Raw genomic sequence first — 20897 nt, forward strand, 5'->3', positions numbered from 1 at the left:
TGTTTTAAATTGATTTCATTGCTTACTTTGTATACCATACCCGGATAAAGTTGAACTTGAAAGTGAAAAAACAAAGCCCAAAAAAGGTCATTTTCGAGAGATTTGTATCTTAGTTTCGCCATAAAATTTGATCTAAAGGGGCTACACACTGATAATAATTTTAACTTCCTTCAAAAAAGAAAAATTGAAGAAAATTGTAAAAATGTTACCCCTACCCCTAAGCGTGAAAAAAATATGGCAAATTGTAAAAAAAAATATTTCGGAAAAACTTATGGAGGTACAGCTCTGAAAAGTTGATCGATTGTGCACTCTACCAATCCCCACAATCGATTAGATTTGTGGAATGATGCCATGTATACTTTTTTCAAAATATTTTTTTTTACGACTCAGATTTTGCCCCATTTTGAGGTTCATGTCATTTTTCTGATGTATCAACCCCTTAAACCCAAAGGTCACACCCATAAAAGTTATTCCAGGAAGAACAGTCAATGCCTTTCATGTTGTGCCCTCAAATATGTAATTATAAAGGGATGATCTGATGATAATATGACCACCGATGATGAAGAATCTTTCACACCAGGAGATGTAGTATGGGCAAAGCATGGTTGCTTCTGGTATCCAGAAAGTCATTTCCCCAACTGATGTACCTGCACATCTGAGAAGTTCTATCCTGAGAAAACTGAAACAAGTATTAGTCAAGTGGTATGGTGAAGAGAACTTTAGTTCTGTACCAGCTCATCACATCAACCACTAAATCAGAAAATAAAGTTGATGCAGCCCGTGCGTGCCGCTAGATCACACAATATTCAGTTGCGCTATCAACAAGCCATTTCTGATGTCAGGGGTGAATAAAGTGCTATGCTTCAGTATACTATAAACATTTTAAGATTGTGTAAAGGTAATCAGTTATACATTAACACTTTAAGAACATAATTTCTTTATGAGTTTAGACATCAATAGATTTATTGTCTTGACACCAAACCTGACCGCTATATGTTTACTAAATATATAGGAATACAGGGGCCTCCGTGCCAACATCATTTCATTTTCATACATGAGAACAGTGTTTAAGCAGTCTTTATAGTTTGTTTAGCATATTTATAGATTCAAAACAACTTTAACTGAAGTAATAATGCTCTGTAACTTTTAAAAATACAGTTGTGTTCCAAGTAGACTCCCAGGATTGGTTAACATTTTCATATCATTCTTCGTAAAAACAACATGCGCTTAGAATTTGTTACATATCTTTAAAATGGTGATACCCTGTGTATTAAAAACTTCAGAAATGGACTCAGCACAAAATTCTAGTCCAGAAAACATGTATAATGTTATGATAACATAAACTTCATTTTTCCCCCATTTTGGCAGTAAAACCGTACTCAAACCTCGAACCCTGTCTTACGATGCTTGCTAAGACATCAAAATTTTCTGCATTTTGGTCATTTTTCCTTTGAATAAAGATGGGGCCATTTAATAGAAGGGAGCATTTAATAGAGTAAATTACGGTAACCACTTTTTATATTTAGAACTATAGCATCAATTACTAATAAATCTTAATTAATTAATGCAAAATCATAGACTCACAATGTTAGTGAAGCTTGTCAGTGTTTACGATGAAATGACATGGGGAGCACTATATGAAGAACAAAATTAAGACTATCCAATAATGCATCAAAATTATATCATTTTTGAAATTGGCCCCCACACATGTGTGGGGCTTATGAATTATCATGCAAATGGTTGCCTGCCTGGTTGTTTGTTTCTTTGTTTGGCTGTCCGGGCGGAAGCAAATTCACTAATCCACTGTCCAGCTCCAATGCAATAACCGATTAGAGGTTAATGACTGCGCATCAGTTGTTTTGAGGGTATTGTGAAATATCTAAACATTGTGCTTAGGAACCGAGGATATAAAATATAATTTATAGACACTGGGTGATAGCAATGCATGTGTGCAAGTCCTTCACACCTTTGCAGGACACATAAAAGAAACTATCCCTTATTAACAGATGAAAACATCTTTCACATCAACAAAGCTTTGTCAAATGTAAAAGTGGTGTCACATTCAGCGAACATTTGTACCGGAGTGCAACACAAACGCGGTAGCTGAGTCTCTAACCAATCAGCTGCTGGGCCTTCTATGTCTTGCTTGTGATACCCACCTCCACATAGCACATACATATTTTGATCAATATGAAAGGCTCGCGCGCTCAACATTATTGGTATACGTGTTGTATCTTGCAACTGCATTTGAGCTGCATGATCACTTGTACAGCTCATGTTGTTGTGATCAATTATCACCTCGTGCAGGATGAAAGTTTGGTGACTACCACCCATAACTCGGTAGCATTTTCCATTCTGAACGACCAATCCTGTGCCGTGGGGACCTTGTGATGTGTAATTGTAATTAGCAAGATGAAACCATATATTGATGGCAGGATCATACATCATCATATTGAAATGTAAAATAACACTATTATCGGTACCATTACGTGGTTCACTTTCACCATAAACGAGAATCTTGCCTTCATAAGCAACAGCAGAATTTGGCCACACCCTACATACTGGATGAGGCATGGGTGATATCTCATGCCATCTATCTTCTCTGATGGAGTACACCTCACATTTTTTTTTGCTATCATCCTCCGCTCCACAAACCCCACCAATGGCATAGATGTGGTCATCACCGAGTGGTACCAAACAACACCTACCTCGCCTCTGTGTCATGGGGGCCAGTGATTTCCACCTTTTATTTACCACATCTAAGGACACAAAATTGGGAATTCCATGCAAATGTCCGGATTGGATTCCTGATGTGCAGCCACGGGCTACATACAGTCGATGATTTGCAACTACACAGCTATCGGCTCTATTTGTACACCCCTTTCTTGGCAATTTCGGATATTTGGATAAATTCTTCCAGCAGTTTTCTTTGTTATCAAAGAAAGCCCCATTACCAACATTAAGGATCGCCTACAATAGTTTGAAAAGAAAGAAAGGAAAAAAAAACAGGAATAAAATGAGTTAAACTTAAAATACAGTGTGGACCAAAAACAACTTTACCCAATTTCAGAGGGTGGTTGCTCGAATTGTAGAAGAGCTATTCATAATATTGTTACATATTCTAAATGTATATATATTTCTAAAAGTATGTTTTATCTGGCACAAGTTTTCAATTTTAAATAGGCCTTCGTGCATTTTGTGACTGTGTGGCTTATTTCTAAATAGGTTTGCAAGGTATCAAGATAAGAGATGACTTTTATGGCAGAGGTAAACTTAATTAAGAACAGAAAGCTTTTTGGTAGTGCAGCGTCAATTTCGGATTTGTTTCCCGAAGGTAAGATCCCACCGAAACCTACCATAACTCTACATACGAACAACTTTCACAACCTCGGAAGTGTGATGAATAGATGCAAAGCAAGAACTGGTCGTTCAGCTACAAATATTGCAGCGGTTCAAAGGGAACTTGCAGCTAACCCCAGAGTCAGTTGTCATGGTTGTCGACGCAACGATTTGCCGCACATACCACGAACGCAATAAGTTCAGTAACTTCAAACTTTCTTGTAGATAACATTTCATAATGACAAAAAAAAATTTTGTTTATCTTTGCAGCCCGGCTTTGCAGCGTGAAAGCTGCATATCATGACGAAATATCACAGCTTGACATTTAAATTGTTCATGTTTGATTTATTTGATTGTGTTATAAATATAAAATTGCTAAACAAATTTGTGCGTATACTGAGTGGTTCTCATTCTTTATCGAACTCGCCATTGCAAGTGATGCGACGCGACAGCTAGTAGGCCTTCGCATGGACAAAGCTAATTTTGACTCTTTGATTTAAAACTTGCGTCACGTTTTAATTTAATACATTTTTGAATAGTTTTTTCACCAAATACTTTAAAGAAGATGTTCTTTACGAATATGTAAAAACAATTTGCAGCAGACTTTTCAATGTTGAGATACGAGCCTTTTAACGCGGCTGTGTACTCTAGCCATTGTTTCTTTCTCAAAATTGAGTTTTTATGATATGTTTGTACCTTGTTATGTTTTTTATAAATACAAGGAATGAAAATCCAGATTTGTAAACTCCAACTGCAATATTTTAAGGATTTTATTTCACTATTCCACTCGTGTTTGAAATTGAAAAGGAAAGAAAATCTTTGTTGTACCAGCAAGGTACACGCGCGCAACAACTCATCGCGTTGCGTATCTCGCAATTTGTTAACGCACAAATACGCGACGCATACGCGACGCTTATCTGCATGCGCGGCGCATCTTATGGAAACACCACGGAAGCACTGATTTCACAAAAACCTAGTGGTCAAATGGCTCCGTTTTAGCTGATAAAATGTGGGTTTTTCAAGTTCTTGCCCCGATTTAAATGTCAAGTTATGAATGGATTTTGCTCAAACTTCTCAAGGGGCTGTGGATTTACCTGATGTTCACGTAATATAAGTTACAAAAACGAAAACTGTCGCATTCTCCTGTGAGATTCGATGAAAGTGCAAAATGTGACCACTTTAAACTTCAACGGCCATTATTTCAATGTTCATTTTCTCGGTAAAATGACGATTTAGGTACACGATAACTCAATAAATACAGCATCTATAGGTAAGCAAATATGATCATCGTAAAAAGCATGATCGACTCAAGAAACGGTTTTCTCATTTTTTATATTTTGGTCTATTTCCGATTTTGGGCATCATTTTGTGCAAATAGGCGTTTTTGAATTTTAAAAAGTTCATTTTGATGCCTTATATGGTAAATATCTCAAAAAATAAGGCCAATATCAAAAAAATAAAAAAAACCGTTTTTGGAATGGAGCCTCAAGATTGAGCTAAAAACAAAATAAAATATTTTGGAAAGAGTGTTTTTTTGTTATGATGTACCTAACAAATATTGCCAAAAACTCAATTTTTGTGATTTTCTTCAAAATTGTTGTTTTTACCCCAAATCTGTATTTATATTAAGATTTATTGATGTCTTGCCTTCATAAAAATGTATACTTTTATATGTTTTGCGCGAATAATTACAAAGTTATTGCACTTTTACTACATGCATGTCTGAGAGTACACAGCCACCTTAAATTGGGTAAAGTTGTTTTTGGCCCACACTGTACAACACTTACTTACTTCGTTTGACCAGTTTACTCCATGGCAATTGAAGCCATGCATAGATTGCACTACATGTATCTCTGGCTACAAACCCGATTAGTCCACTCAGGGTAATGTCGACAAATACAATAATAATAATTTTAAATAATAATAAAATTATAAAAAGAATATTTATGAGCACCTAACAACAAAAGCAAGTTCACTAAGCGCTTTACAAAGCAAAATACATGAAAGCAAGAACACACAAATTATTTAAAAGTACAAACAAGCTGTACAAGAAAATATCATAAAAAAAGGTTAAATAGGCCTACCTTTTTAAAAAAACAAAACTAAGATATAGCCTGAAATAGGTTGGGGTTATAGTTAGTCATAGTTAAACTTTGAACATGTAAAAATGTTGTAACTTTAATTTGAAACCAAATCAGTTATGGTCATTTTCACGGTAAAGGGTGTAACTTTGGATTTTTAACATTTTAATCCGTAGTATTCTAATAAAGCCACAGAATTCCATGATTTTTGGCCACATAAGTCATTTAGTTAGCAGCTACCTTGGGTAGCATAATCAGCTTTGGGAGTTACTGCGTTCAGTTTTAGCAGGCTTAATTGTACCTAATATTGCCATTTTGAAAAACTATAAAAAACAGTAACATTTTTGTAAAACCCTGTGTTTTCTTCAGTTAGTTCATGGATATTTTTTCTTTTTTTGAAAGTACAGTCATATGTTCAGTAAACACTGCCACATTAGATTTAATTGTGAACAGCCCTGTATTTTTGAGAACGGGACTTCGATATTTGTCGTTTCGGAGGCTTCATTTTCCGTTAACAAATGTTAACAAACTTTGTGGGTGTAGCTTTGGTTCATAATTCTTGGTTATTTCTTCACTTCTTCTTGATTCATAACAGTTGTTATCTTAACTTAAAATGGGTAACAAAAATTAGTCGATTTGCAAGCTTTTAAAATTTTTATAAAATCTTGACTTCAAAGAGCCGTTTTTCCGTTAACTTTTTTTTTTTTTTTTTAACAAACTGTTCAGCAAGCTTGTGCAAATATAAATAAAAGAGCTCATCCAATCTATTTATCAAAATGTAGCAAAGTAGATCCTCAAGTGACTTGTTTTTAAAGCGTGGAGATATATATCACCGTTTGAAAATGGGACCCAATACAAACTTTCCGTTAACAATTGAAGCCTCCGAAACAAATGAAGCCTCCGAAACAACAATAAGATTAATTATCATCTATGCATATCTAAATTGGTGTTTCATACTGATATCTGCATTGTAATCGTTACTTGATATGTGCAGAATGTCATAAATTAAAAAAAATTTTGATATTATGGTTAATGTTTGAAAAATATACTGATACCCAAAAAGCCTGTTTCGGAGGCTTCACATGAAAAAACACCATACTTAACAAATGGGTGAAAAAGTTAACATGCTATAAATCTACAATATCTGCCGCATAGAATCATTGATTCAATACACACAAGAAAATAACAGCTTAGATGATCCCAACAGTGTTGTTTTCAAAAAAACCACTTTTGCAGTGTTTAGCCATTGTTAACATGAAGCCTCCGAAACAAAAAAATGACTTGCTGTGATAATTTAATTTTTGTCACAACTGAAATTCAATACTTAGAAGCAAAGCATGAAAATTGGTAATTGTGATATTTTTTACCTATTTTTTTATGTCAACTTGTAGTAGTTAGCCAAATATTTTACTTTTATGATCACCTGTGTTGTTAACTGAAGCCTCCGAAACACAAATCGCTTGAATTGCCAATTCTAAAAATAACTCCAATTTCTGTGAAACTTGGCTGGGAGGTTCCTTTCATCAAGTAGTATTTGTACATGAAGTTAGACATTCAAATTATTTTAGGAACCCAATTAAAACTTAAAAAATATGTTTCAGGTTTGGAAATTTCCATTGTAAATGACACTTGATGTTAAAAATTTTCAAAACTGCAATTACAAACATAGCAAAACATGGTATAAAATTTAACTTATATCTGTTGACTTACTTTGGAATGGGATTTCACACGTATTACAGCTTTCTTGTCATAGTTTTCTGACGTTATGTAAAATACATTTTTTCTTAGATTTTAACCAAAATGTTATGGAAATGTCAAATTTTTTATTAGAAATCAAAAGGTTTAAGCCTTGAAACATTATTTTATTGGAATTTAAGTTGCTTCTATGCATGATTTCAGTAAACAGAAACATATATAAGTGGTTTGAAATTTTGACTCTAAAAATCAAAAGTTACACCCTTTACTGTGAAAATGACCTTATACATGGGGTTGGACTGATTTGTTACTTTTAATGAATCTGATAACAGCTCAATTTTGACCAAATATGACTTAAGCCTGAGTGGACTGGATCAGGGGCACATATGAAGAGCTTTGTTTCAAAACCCCTTATATCCACTTTTTGTGAAATTGAGTTATTGGCATAATATTATAGTGTGGGTAAACATACACATTTTGGTGGTGGTTTGACCTTCATACTACCTTCCCTTCCGGAGATATCGCATATTTCTTAGGGAATTTCCGGAAATCTGAACTTAGAATGAATATAGAATTGTTTTGTTTTTATTTTTTTGATGTATAATGATAGCTTGGAATGTTGTTTACCTATTAAAACCAAAAGGAATTGTTTTTGGGTCACTATGTTTGAAAAAATCATTTTAATTAACAAAAGGTGTAGCTTCGGAAATACCCAAAAATGCAATTTTTCCGAATTTAATTAAAAATTCATAATTAAAAAAGTAAATGAGATATTTCAATTTTTCTTTTTGATTTTCAAAGCATTAGTCAAGTTACATAATGTAGTGCAAACAAATGGGCTCAAATTTGATTGCAAATGTGGTTTCTAGAAAAGGGGTTAATTTGTTTTGTTGCAAAACCCCTTACATCCACAAAAGGTGCGATATAAAGGAAATAATGATATAAAATAGGATCGGTTGAGCCCATATTTATTGGTCGAGCTATGAGTTTTAAAATATTGGACGAGACGTAGTCGAGTCCAATATTTTACAACTCATAGCGAGACCAATAAATATTGGGCGTAAAGCATCCAATTTTATCATTATTATGTGTTGGATCCAATATTTTCACACACTTGGATCCGTCAAAACATAATAATGAAATAAATAGGAAGGCTTGAAAATTGTACCAAACCTATTCTTTTAGTTTCTATTCATCAACACTTTATCCAAACCCAAATTGAATCAAATCGAACAAGTAATACTTGCACAAAAAGTCAAAAGTGGATGTAAGGGGTTTTGTAACAAAGCTCTTCATATATAGCCAAACTAACCATACTTTGGCTTTTTGAGTTTTCCATATGGTTGAAAAGATTTATTCATTTAAAATAAGCTTTAAATAGACATCCAAGTTTTGTTTGTAGTTTTTTTGTACCATGTACAAGTACACTTTTTAAAATATGACGATGTACACTTTTCAAAATATGTCATTTTATGTTGCTACAACCTTGACGGAAATTCATTGCCACACCAGCGTTAAAAGCATGCAATCGGAGCTACATGTGCGATATTTGTATAATAGTTGCAAATGCATACTCAGCATACCCTTCCTGACTCCCCCCCATTTTTCAATGTTGAGAGACTGTAATGTAGAAATGATGAAGATTTTGTCCAAATCAACATTGCAATAGGGGAGCGGGGAAGGATGTTGGCCAATCTGTTATTAATACTCATCGCATTGTGTTAAACTCGTCTTTGCACAGATAATGCACTACACTGGTGTTAGATGGGGCAGGCAATGAGGCAAATCCCAGATCAGGGTGAAGATAATCTTTGCCCCGCAGTGTTCTACCCAAGAATTTTGCCCGGGAATTTTGTTGCAGGGAATTTTAATAAGGTCTGCAGCATTATATAAATCACAATGTTGGAAAAAATTCAGCCCTGGGCCCATCTCATGCAACTTTTATAATTTTCCTTTAAACTGTGATTTCTAAGAAAATACAGTACAGTTGGCGATTTTTTTCTATTAAAAAAAACCCATTAATTTGATTTAAAATCAGATTTAAAATTTTTTTAATCAATTTCTCTGAGTATTCCAAGAACTGCTACCCCAAGTCAAAAGAGACCAGTACAATGCTAGAGATATGTGATGCAATCAAGCTAAATGAGTCTGATGTCGATAAAAAATTTTGGCTGGCCGAGGGGGGGGGGGGCAAGCAATTTTTGCCACACATTTACGGGGCACCTTTTAAATAATACGCTCTAAAAAGGCTTAGGAAAACACTTAGTTCAAATAAAATATGCAAAATTTCCTGCTCGCTACGCTTGCATCATAATTATGTTAATTAGACCATTTTTGGAAACCCAAAAATTTGGCATGTGCAAGGGGAACAAAGATTTTTGACAGGGCGAGAGGGGCAAGCAATTTTGGGTAGGGCGTGAGGGGGGGCAAGCAATATTTGGTGAGCCATTTGAAAATGTACCCCCTCGTAATTATTGCATAGGCCCTTAGACTTACAGACTTTCTATTTATAGTGTTGCTCATATCAGAACAATGAAATACAAAGGAAGTTGAATACTATTATTGAATATCTCAAAATCAATATTCCTGACATCCAACTTATTTTGCTTGGTTACATCACATAATGCGCAATCCTATCAGGTATTAACCAATAAAAATCAAAATGTGTTTTTACATACAGTGAAAATTTCAAAGAAAAAACTTTGTATGTATCCAAAAGTTCAATCAGTGATTGAAAAACAAAAATCAATTGATTTAAATCGCGATTTTAAATCAATTGAATTGTGCCAACTCTGCAGTGGCATAGTGTGGGATTACCTCTCCCCTCCCCTCCCCCACTTTTTACATTCTTGAGCATGCTGGGAAACAAATTTCGGTCAATTTCACAATTTCGGTCAGCAAAAAATATTACTGTCTGTACATTCGCAAGTTAGTGCCCCCCACACAGCGTCACCATCCCTATATACTTCGTGTCAAAAATTGCCGTGATAGTATGTTGAATCCTCTCGTTTTTCAACAGCTACGCATGGCGATTTTGTTCGAGATAGGCCGAGCGACTCAGGCTAAGCCCCGGGGCTAAGCATACCATTTACACCATATGACTATCATATGAGATACCACAGAGTTTCTATTCTACACATTATTACGATTTGCGCATGCTCTAGTACCCCATATGATGTTGCTAACAAGAAAATTTGATTTGTTGTCAGGTAAAACCCAGGTTTTGTTTCCAATACAAACTTGAAATGCATTACACTAAATTAGCAGCCATTGCTGTTTGCTGTGGATATATTTTACTGCATTTTATCCGTAATGATTTTTAAATCGGTCATAAAAATTGTGATATATTTAATTTTGAGAATTACAATTACTATAAAGGAACACGTTTAGCCCATTCAGCTAAGATCCAGGTGCTTGTATAGAATATTATTATCACAAGTCTATAACACAATGCATATTGTAAACTTTCTTTATCTGTGTCATTACTGTCAATAATAGAATAATTTAATTCATGTTGAGTTTGTACTTTACCACTGAGCGATCTAGCGATCGATTTCTAGCCAATCAGATAGGACTCCTTTTCTTATTCGGTGAAATACCAATTGCCCGTCGCTCACCAACGGAGTATGGAGCTGTATGGAAAAAATATTTATAATACAGGGTGTTGACACTGTGCCCCAATCCCTCCTTCCGTAAAACCGGTAAACCGGGCTACAGCCACTGATAGTAAACTTACCGTAACTGTTGTCCTGGTTTGAAATAAAGCAGGATGTGATATGCTCAGAGGTATATCATCTGGCTTCTTGTTATCAAGTAGTTGCATCACTCTTACAACCATCTGCCGACATTCTGGGATGGAATTTAACTCTGGTGACTCGAGAAAAGTCACAGTAATGTGGCCAGATGGAACAGCTCCAAGATGGATGCTTTGAAACAGTACTGGTGCAAACTCTTTGCGACCTTCCCAGTCATGCTTGAGCCATGCAACTATGATGTCAAACACCTGTAAAGTGAAATTTTAATTATCAATCAATTAAGTATGCAAGTATTTTGATAAAGCACTCTACCATTCCAGTCTATAATCAAATTGATTAATTCAAATTAAACATTTTTTTCTTTGCCAATATGATAATTGTTTCAGAATGCTTTAATTCTGTTCTGTGACACAGGTCAATGTCATGTTGAAAATGATTCACTTCCCCCCATTCCAAATGGTGCCCAGTGTACAAGCCCCTCTCCCCTAGCTCTGTCAATAGGTTTGACTTCCAGTACCCCAATGAATATTCAAAAGACATCTGATCTCTTACCTTCTTCTCATCCATAACATTGAAGTCCTTGTGGCCCATTGTTTCCACAATCAATTCACTTGTCATACATTGAAGAAAATCATCAGAGCCATCAAAGTTCTCAGCCAGATACTGTCTACCTCTGATCTTCAACTTGGGCAGCTCAAATACATCGCTTTCGGACATCATTTGTAACACTTCTTTCATATTGCAACGATGGAAATTTTCCAGTAAAGTATCGTGGCATTTTGTAACAACTTCGTTAAACTGGAGATAATGTGCCAGTTTGAAGACATTCATGATGGTGGTGATCTCACTGGAAGAAAAATTCAGTTTGCCTGAATATGAGAAATCTAGCAGAATCTGAAAGGCCTCTGGTTTGCCTGTGATGGTAGCTTCTAATGCATGGCTTTCTTGAAATCCTGATGTAAACATGGTGTTGAAGAAGTCGCTGCTTGAGGCAAGGACGGCTTTATGAGCTTCAAATGATGCATCTCCCACCTTTATAGTGATGTCACAGAAAGTTCCGTTTTGTTGAAGTCTGTGAAGACCCTCACATACTTTATTTAGATGATGAATAGTCGACTTATTCGTGATGAATATCATGTTGTTCTCCATTGGTCTTGGTACACCAGGGTCTTGGTCTGCGGCATTGTTGTTCTGCATTTTGTCATCTAAAATTAACATAAATGTTAAAACAGCTATCAAAATAAAGTTTTGTATTAAGGCCGAGTAACTTTTGTCCAACCCTGAATTTGAGATTTTTTAATACTTGTATGAACAAGTTATAATTACTGGTACTACATACAGGTAATAATTGAATGGGAATTTCATGCCTTGCGCGGCCTGAAACTTTATAACAGCGCACAGGGGACCTATACATACATGTACATGTATGCGATTCCTTAGAAACTCACATGTGATCAATCATCATTTTTTCCTCTATCTTGAGTCCAAAAAGCAATTACATTGGACAATGGTTTCAACGTAGACGCCATATTTTTATGAGCGGCAGTTTTTCCTAAGTTCTACCAAGTTAAGGTAGCTGCCTTGGATACAACACCCTTGCAGGAAAATATCTCCTGTGTCTAATCAATCAGGTCTATTCATTTAAAGTGGTACTACACCCCCTGATAAATTTTGTGACTAATTTTACATTTTTCTCAAAAAATAACTACACACTGGTAACAAAAGTTGTGTGTATTATAGGGCACTTCACTGAAATTTCAGTGATTCAAGACAAGTGGTCAATGTTAAGAAATGAGGTATATTCTAGCGGTACCTTTTTTCACAGATATTGGAACACACTGTGCTCTTTTCTTATCGTAAATAACATATCACTTGTCTTGAGTCACTGGAATTCCAGTGTAGTAACTGGATTCCTTGCCCCTATAATATACATAACTTTTGTTACCAGTGTGTTATTTATAAATGTTTTGAGAAAAATGCAAAAATACTCACAAACTTATCAAGGGGTGAAGTACCACCTTAAATCTTTAATCATACATATATACATGTATATGTAACAAAGAAAAGTATTTTCCCACCTATTTTAAGGGATCTAAAATGAGCGTTTATTGCGTTTCGATAGTATTTTTTGTGGCACATGAGAGCACCTTAGACCTATCGAATTGTATTCTGAATACGAAGCATGTCTTTCTGATATCAAATAATTTTCATTTTTGAAAATCACAATATAATACAAATTTTATGACAAATTATAAAAATTTGATATTTTTCGAATTTTTGATATATAACAGTCCTCGAAGTAAATTATATAAATCTAATGATATATTCTTAAAGTGTATGTAGCAGGGAGGAAAAGCCGACGGTCAATTGAAAATTTTGACCTTTCATATTGAAGATATGGATTTTTTCCCAAAAAGACCTAATTTTTTTTGGTGTTTTGGGAAAATAATCCATATCTTCAATACGAAAGGTCAAAATTTTCAATTGATCGTCGGCTTTTCAACCCACCTACATACACTTTAAGTATAAATCATCAGATTTATAAAGTTTACTTCAAGTACTGTTAAATATCAAAAATATCAATTTTTAATGATTTGCCATAAAATGTGTATTAAATTGCGAATTTCAAAAATTCAAAATTATTTGATATCAGAATGACATTCTTCGTATTCAGAATGCAATTCGATATGTCTGATGTGCTCTAATGTCCCAAAATAAATACTGTCCAAACGTTCATACCCCAGCCCTTAAGAGTCTTATAAGAATTGTAACAATTCTTATGTTTTTCTTTAGTTTTTGAAAATTCCCTAAATTTTGCCAGTTTTTGATTTTATTAGCCCACAAGGTGCTTTTTTACCAAACTTTCAGGGATGGTATAAGCTTAATCTATTAAATTACTGAGTTGGTAAACGTTTTGTGATAAAAACTCGAACAGTGGTGAATGCATTTGCAAATATCGTAGCATTCTTGAAAAGCAAATCATACACCAAGTTATGCTGCATGCACCACATTTTTTTTCAATCTAAAGTGATTAAAGTCCAAAAATGAGCAAAAACAGCCTAAAATATATATCCAGGGTCCAAAAAATAAGTTTCTAAGTTATTGCGTATAGCTAAAACATTACTGTTTGCGCATGTATTTATGCGATGATTGCGGGTTGCATTCGTTTTCGCGTCTATTTTATGCAATGGTTAGATGGCTGCCCTCATCGTCAACCGTCTGGATTGACGACTGAGAAAACTATATATATGGGGAAAAAGTGCCGTACTTTTGCAACCTTTTTCTGGTTGCACTGAGACTGCGCAATTGTGTCAAAATTGACCTTTTGACTGATTTAGTTTTTAGAACTTCAGAGCGCGATCTTGTCACAACGGCGCAGTACACGGGCGCCATTAGCATCTAAAATTGTCAATCCTCACCGAATAGGGGTTGTACACCCACTAAATAGTTACCTCATGTTTTCGGCTTCATGGAAAACGGCACAAAACCGTAGATATTTTCCTGTATTTCATGAATAAACTGAGGGTATCAATTTTATCCTTTACCTTTAGTGAACATGAATTCTATAAATCTTCTGACTTGTTCATAAGGAAGTTAGTACTAAATAAGTATTAAATAAATAATTTAGTATGTCCATAAAAAAATGGTTTGATAATCTTACTGAAAAGTAAGCCAGTTTCTTCCTTTTTGCTTTTTATAGTGCAGCCATGCCACATGTGAAGTACCGGTATGGGCAAGAGTCTTAGTAATCGGGCGAGTCACATTACGCACTCAAGAGACCGTGTTTTGAAATCCAAGCTGCACATCAAAATGTAACAAAACCACCTTTTTGGGTACCGGTACTAACCTCAGTATATGCCGCAGGATCAGATCTATGTATTCACAGATGCAGTCATCTGTGAATTCACAGATATCTGTGAATAAATCGTCAGCCGTATCACATAGTGACGTATTCAACATTTTAAACATTTTTGAGAAAATTGGTATATTAATTTGTTAATATTATTACTAGAATCCAGGTACTCACAATTAGTAGTGACATTTCGCAACCTTTTTTCTTGGATAAGCTGATTGTAAGCATGACTGAGAAAATAAGCTGCGCCCCCCTCATTGTTCATAGCTTGCTCGTTGCGCCTCCTGATCCAGATTGACTCTCTTATCCATCTTGGGAACTTATCACTTTCTCGATGAAGAATTTTGGCCCCCTCCCAGTCTATGATGTGGTTGTGCTCTGCGACGTGATCGGTTATCATCGGTTTCAGAACAACACAAATTAAGTCTGCCATTTCAGATCACGTCGCAGAGCACAACCTGTGTACTCTAGACATTGTTTCTTTCGCGAAATTGACCTTTTTTGAAATGTATTTACTTTGTTATGTTTTTTATAAATACAAGGAAAGCAAATCCAGATTTGTTAACTCCAACTGCTCTAATTTATGGATTTTATTTCACTATTTCACTCGTTTCCGCCATTTAAAAGGAAAGAAAATCTTTGTTGTACCATCGGGGTACACGTGCGCAACAACGCATTGCGCTTTGTAGTCACGCAATTTGTTATCGCACAGATACGCTACGCATAGTCGCATGTACGCAACACTCATCTTAGGCTATTGAAACTTGATGTTGAGTTTAGCGTCACATTTTTTTCAGCTCATAATGAGGCAACTATTTCATTATTCATTATTTTTAAGGTTTCATTATCAGCGGCCTTTAACCAATGCTTATGCGCCTTTGTTCATTCTAATTGGGTACCGTATCGCCAGTCGCAATATAATGTCACAAACACACATAAACATTTATAAAAGTATAATTATCTTGCTTTTTGTTTTTCAAGTTTTAAAACAAACTTTAAAAATGTATTCCGAAGTATACCATGCCAGTCTTCTTCACTCCAATTTGTACTTGAACCTCTCCGTATACATTTGAGGATAGGGGGAATTTTATGGGGAGGGGGATTGGCTCATTAAATACAAAAATAACAATCATGCAGAACATTTTAAATAATGAAATAAATTTTTGGCACCAATTTGTTAAAACTAGGTCTTTCCCAATTAAATTATTTACAACATCAACAATCTGGTAAAAACATTTTGGCTAGGTTGATTTCTCTTCTAGTCTGCCCTGGTATCCCAAAGGTATAATTGAAATAATTGGATAGAGCAAGGGTCAAAATCCTGTATATTTTTTTAAAATGCTAAAATATTTAGATGGATTCATCTAATAGTTGTCAAGGCTTTATATAGTTTTTGAAGGGTTCAAATACAAAAAAAGGGGTTTAAAATTTTGTAGAACAAATTTTCTTTCTGGTTTAGTATATAGTTCACCACGTAAACTTATGGCTCAAAATTCGGACCGCTCGCCAATAAGTTTACTGCTTGAACTGTGTTTTGAAATTTGTTGATGTTTTAACGATCCCTGATTCCCGGTTGCTTATTTTCGCTGTGTCACGTCACATGCATGACGCTGGTGGGTACCAACCAAAAACTTCAGAAAAAAAAACCTCGATCGCCGATAACGATGTGATATGGGACTTACATAGGATTACACAGAGAGATATTTTGCCAAAATTTGACCATATCCATTTAGCTTGGCCCTACCTTGTCTGCGCTATATGAAAAAGGACAGTCTTAAGTAAGTAAATGTACAATGATTTTGATGTTTTGATGTTTTGGGAGACTGGGAGGGATCAGAACCAAAAGATGATGGAGCCTATTCTTGACTGTGTAATATTCCTTCACCACATTATCGTACGGTAAGAGGCTTATACGATGGACAGATAGTATCAGTTTGTGAATGAGGACATCGTTCCTTGTACTAGGTTTAGTAGTAATTTGCAAAATAATGAATTATTTTCAGATTTTACATCTCAAACGCGGCACAAAATTCATTACGCAGGCGGTGGACGCTATAAACTCAGAATCAAGTTTCAAGTGCCTTATGGAAGCACCACGTAAGCACTGATTTCACAAATACCTAGTGGTCAAATGGCTCCGTTTTAGCTGGTAAAATGTGAATTTTTCCAAGTTCTTGCCCCCGAAGTTCATTTTGATGCCTTATTACGGGTTATGGTCAATATCTCAAAATATTAAAGCCGGTATCAAAAATTTTTATAAAATAAAACGGTTTTTGGAATGGTGCCTCAAGATTAAGAAAAACAAAACAAACAAAAAAACTTTTTGGAAAGAGTGTTTTTTTGACAAGCGAATCAAGCCTGCCGATACGTCTACTGTTATTATAATACTACTCATGAATATTAATGCAACACACTCACTTCCTGTTAGCAATCGATTGAATTATGTTTTCTGCATGTCGATGACGTATGGGCAGCATGCTCTCACACACGGCACACATACATATAAATAAAATTAAGATATTTTGTACTTATTATTTATTAATTTATTTATTTTAATAAATTTAGACATTTTTTGCATTTATTATTTATTTTATACTTAGGCCTATTATCAATTGTAATGTTTATTTTTATTTCTTTATACTAGGCCTATTTATATAACTCGTTTATTTATTTTTATTATTTTTATGTTTTATTTATTTATTTAAAAAAAATCATAGGCCAAGGCTCAAGTGAAATCATGTTGGTTAATATTCTAATAAACTAAAATTAAACTCATTTTAGGCCCTATTTATTTATTTATTTATTTAATGTTTATTTATTATATTGCAGTTTATTAACTGTTATTATATTGCAGTTTATTTTATTATATTCTTTAGTTTAGTTTTGTTTAGTTTTATTCCCTTTTATTCTATTCTATTTTTTCAATTTAGTTTACTTTTAAAATTATTTCAATATTCTTTTTTCAAACTTTTATTTTACTATTTCATTTTATTTCAAACTTTGTAGTAACTTGTTACTTGATCACAGTGTGTGGGGCACAGTGTCTTCGACCCTATATCTTCATGGCAGGAATCGCCATGGTAGGTTAAATCCACAGCCACGATTAGCCATTTGGTTCAAACCTTTAAAGCTCTTTTAAACTAATAATTAGTCGAGGGACATAACTAAGGCTACTCACAATAGCCGGGTAATCGATCTTGGTTGTGCGTGATTAAGCTTGTATACCCCATTGAGGTCAATGGTCATCGACTTTTATACTGCCTACAGTGAGTGCAGCTGTACTACACGCTGCACGCTGTAGTCCATAACAGGACCAACGCAATATAAAATGGTCAAATTTTGAGTTCAAAGCGCACGGCCAATTTTCAAAGCGCATTCTAGCAACTATCATATCTGTTCAACACGTATTTCCAAGTTTATGAGACCAAATCTGGTTTCTTGAGAAAAAATCATGACGGAGATATTCATCATTTTCTAACCCGGTATCAGAAGATTTTCGTCTGATATCAAAATTGTGCATAGCAATTCACGTGTATCGATCCCGTGTATTCATTTTAGTGTCCCTTCTGCACCAAATAATTATTAGCCAGGCGGTGTCGGTGTGTGGGGGTGAGTGTATGTGAGTGTTAGTCAATAACCATTCAACTCTCTCAAGTGCAAAGTGATGTTGTGGTGAGAAAAGCCAGGTCATTGTTATTAATATTCATGAGAAGTGTTATAATAACAATAGACGTATCGGCAGGCTTGATTCGCTTGTGTTTTTTTGTTATGATGTACCGAACAAATATATTGCTTTAAAATTCACTTTCTTGTGATTTTCTTCATAATTTGTAAATTGTTTTTACACCAAATCACTCAATCAGTATTTATATTGAGATTTATTGCATTGATGTCTTGCCTTTATAAAAATAAAAATGTATACCTTTTATAATTTTATGTCTTGCGTGAATAATTACAAAGTTATGGCACTTTTACTACATGCATACATGTCTGCGAGTACACAGCCATCTTCATGACCTTAGGCTAATATTACCCAAATTTGTATAGGCCTACACATGACACTCACTGACTGTCACACACATGCCATCATCATGCTGTGACATGCATGGCTGACTTTCAACTACTAGTCTATATTCACATAAATCACACTATTAATTGGACAATTCAAGATCTACCTACAAAAAATAATATCAAATTATCCCGATGATGGAAATATTATTTCTGAAACCGAGTCTGTTTGTTGGTTTCCGTGGTAGTTGGCACTACGAAGAGCAGGTTATGAATATTAATGAGGTTCTGTCATGGGGCACTTCGTGTCGATCTGGTGTCGAGCCAGGTTTCATTGATCAATTGAATAATTCTATAGGCCCAGGGCATTCTAATAAAAAGATTACAAAATATCAAATTAGAAATATAAAAATAAATAATATAAAATTACTAAATATATTGTAGACAAATTCCTTTGAACAAAACCAAAACTTTTTACTCGTTAGTCGTTACATGTATTTAAATAGGCCTAATACCCCGGCCCCGGGCTATTACCGTACATTCTATGATAAAATTTTAATTTTTAATTTAAAAATTAACAATTTAATCACTTTTATATAAAAAAATTAATCCTCTTTTTAAAAATGCCGGTTTGATTAATTAATTAATTAATTAATTAATTGATTAACAATTATTTTTATTTATTTATCTAGGCCTATTATAACATTTATTTATTATATTGATTGATTAATTGATTGATTGATAATTGATTGATTGATTGATAATCGATTGATTGTTAATTGATTGATTAATTGGTTGATCGATTGATTGATTGATCGATTGATTGATTGATTGATTGATTGATTGATTGCTTGATTGATTGATTGATTGATTGATTGTTGATTCACTACAGGCACTGGGACTTATAGGGCGTACCTGGTACTGAATATTTAAATGTACGCATTTTTATCTTTTTATGTATGTATACATTAATATTTATTTACTTTCTATAGTAGGCCCCTACTTATGAAATATATCTATCCATTTCAATCCTTAATTTATGACAACTAATTCTTAATTTAGAAAAAGTAGATCTATATGCTTACGTTTTGATAATGTAACATAATTTTCTATAAAAAAAACAGCCCCAGTTATGGATACTGGGGGCCCAGTATCAACTAAAAAAACATCAAGGCCGCAGTGCCGGCAGGAATGAGGCCGGAGACTCCCATATACAACGACTAAACACTCCAAGTGAGTTCCAATATAAAAGGGCCCCGCAGGGCAAGAAAACCCACTGACCTTGACAGAATAGAAATGTAAGGACATCAAAATTGCTCTCACAAAATTTCCGTGTGCCATTTGTTGTAAAGCAGCTAAGGGGTGGTGCAATAATTATGTGTACCCCGGGGTGAATTATAGGGGGGCAAAGATTTTTGGCAGGCCAAAAGGGGGGGGGCAAGCATTTTTGGCAGGTCGAAAGGGGGGGTCAAGCGATTTTGGCAGGTCGAAAGGGGGGGCAAGCAATTTTGGGCACAGATATTTTGGGCACCGTTTCTATATTACGCCCTAAAAAGGCGTAGGAAAACGTTACGAACACGTTCAAATATGGAAAATTTCCTGCTCGCTGCGCTCGCATTATATGTTAAGACAATTTAAGGTTTTAAATTCGGGTTCCCCAAAATCTTGCATGTGTAAGGGGGGGCAAAGATTTTTGGCACATCAAAAGGGGGGGGCAAAGGTTTTTGGCACGTCGAAAGGGGGGCAAAGGTTTTTGGCACGGCCAAAGGGGGGGGGCAAGCGATTTTTGGCAGACCATTTTGAGAATTCACCCGGGGTACACATAATTATTGCACCACCCTAAATGGGGGCAGGAATGCCTTCAGTGTGACACATGCAATAGTTGGTTTCACGTAGAGTGTATGCAGATGGACAGAAATACTTACAAAATTCTTGAAGAACATGAATCTTATTCCTGGATTTGTTGTAGTTGTGCCCTCCCAAACTATGATACCTCCTTTTTTGGTTCAAGGCTGAGTAGCCTTAGTACCTCAAACAGTTTTGAATCACTGTCAAGCTTGGACAACGAAACCATGAATATTTCAGATCTCAGTGGTAGTGATCCAGTTGGTTCGTCAACCCCCGTCAGACAGACCCCGAAACGTACAAGACAACAGTCTACCAAAA

General features: G+C 34.9%; 1 protein-coding gene across 1 annotated transcript; it reads right to left on the reverse strand.

The window, feature by feature from the left end:
* Positions 1–2019: 2019 nt before the first annotated feature.
* LOC140142250 (kelch-like protein 15) lies at positions 2020–18975 on the reverse strand. Its single transcript, XM_072164218.1, has 4 exons — positions 18903–18975; positions 11423–12075; positions 10852–11118; positions 2020–2970 (listed from the first exon to the last, which is right to left on the reverse strand). Exons 2-4 carry the CDS (start codon positions 12065–12067, stop codon positions 2020–2022), a joined length of 1863 nt encoding a protein of 620 aa, XP_072020319.1. The 5' UTR covers positions 12068–12075; positions 18903–18975.
* Positions 18976–20897: the final 1922 nt, after the last annotated feature.

The sequence above is a fragment of the Amphiura filiformis genome, chromosome 20 (genome assembly GCF_039555335.1).
Source record: "Amphiura filiformis chromosome 20, Afil_fr2py, whole genome shotgun sequence".
NCBI classification, from domain to species: Eukaryota; Metazoa; Echinodermata; class Ophiuroidea; order Amphilepidida; family Amphiuridae; genus Amphiura; species Amphiura filiformis.

What these genes read in the sequence shown, in the direction of transcription:
- LOC140142250 (XM_072164218.1), bottom strand. Translation starts at nt 12,067, where the DNA reads ATGCAGAACAACAATGCCGCAGACCAAGACCCTGGTGTACCAAGACCA. An exon ending in ATGTTATGGATGAGAAGAAG is followed by an intron (nt 11,119 to 11,422) that starts GTAAGAGATCAG and finishes TTCACTTTACAG; the next exon opens with GTGTTTGACATCATAGTTGC. An exon ending in AAACCAGGACAACAGTTACG is followed by an intron (nt 2,971 to 10,851) that starts GTAAGTTTACTA and finishes AAACTATTGTAG; the next exon opens with GCGATCCTTAATGTTGGTAA.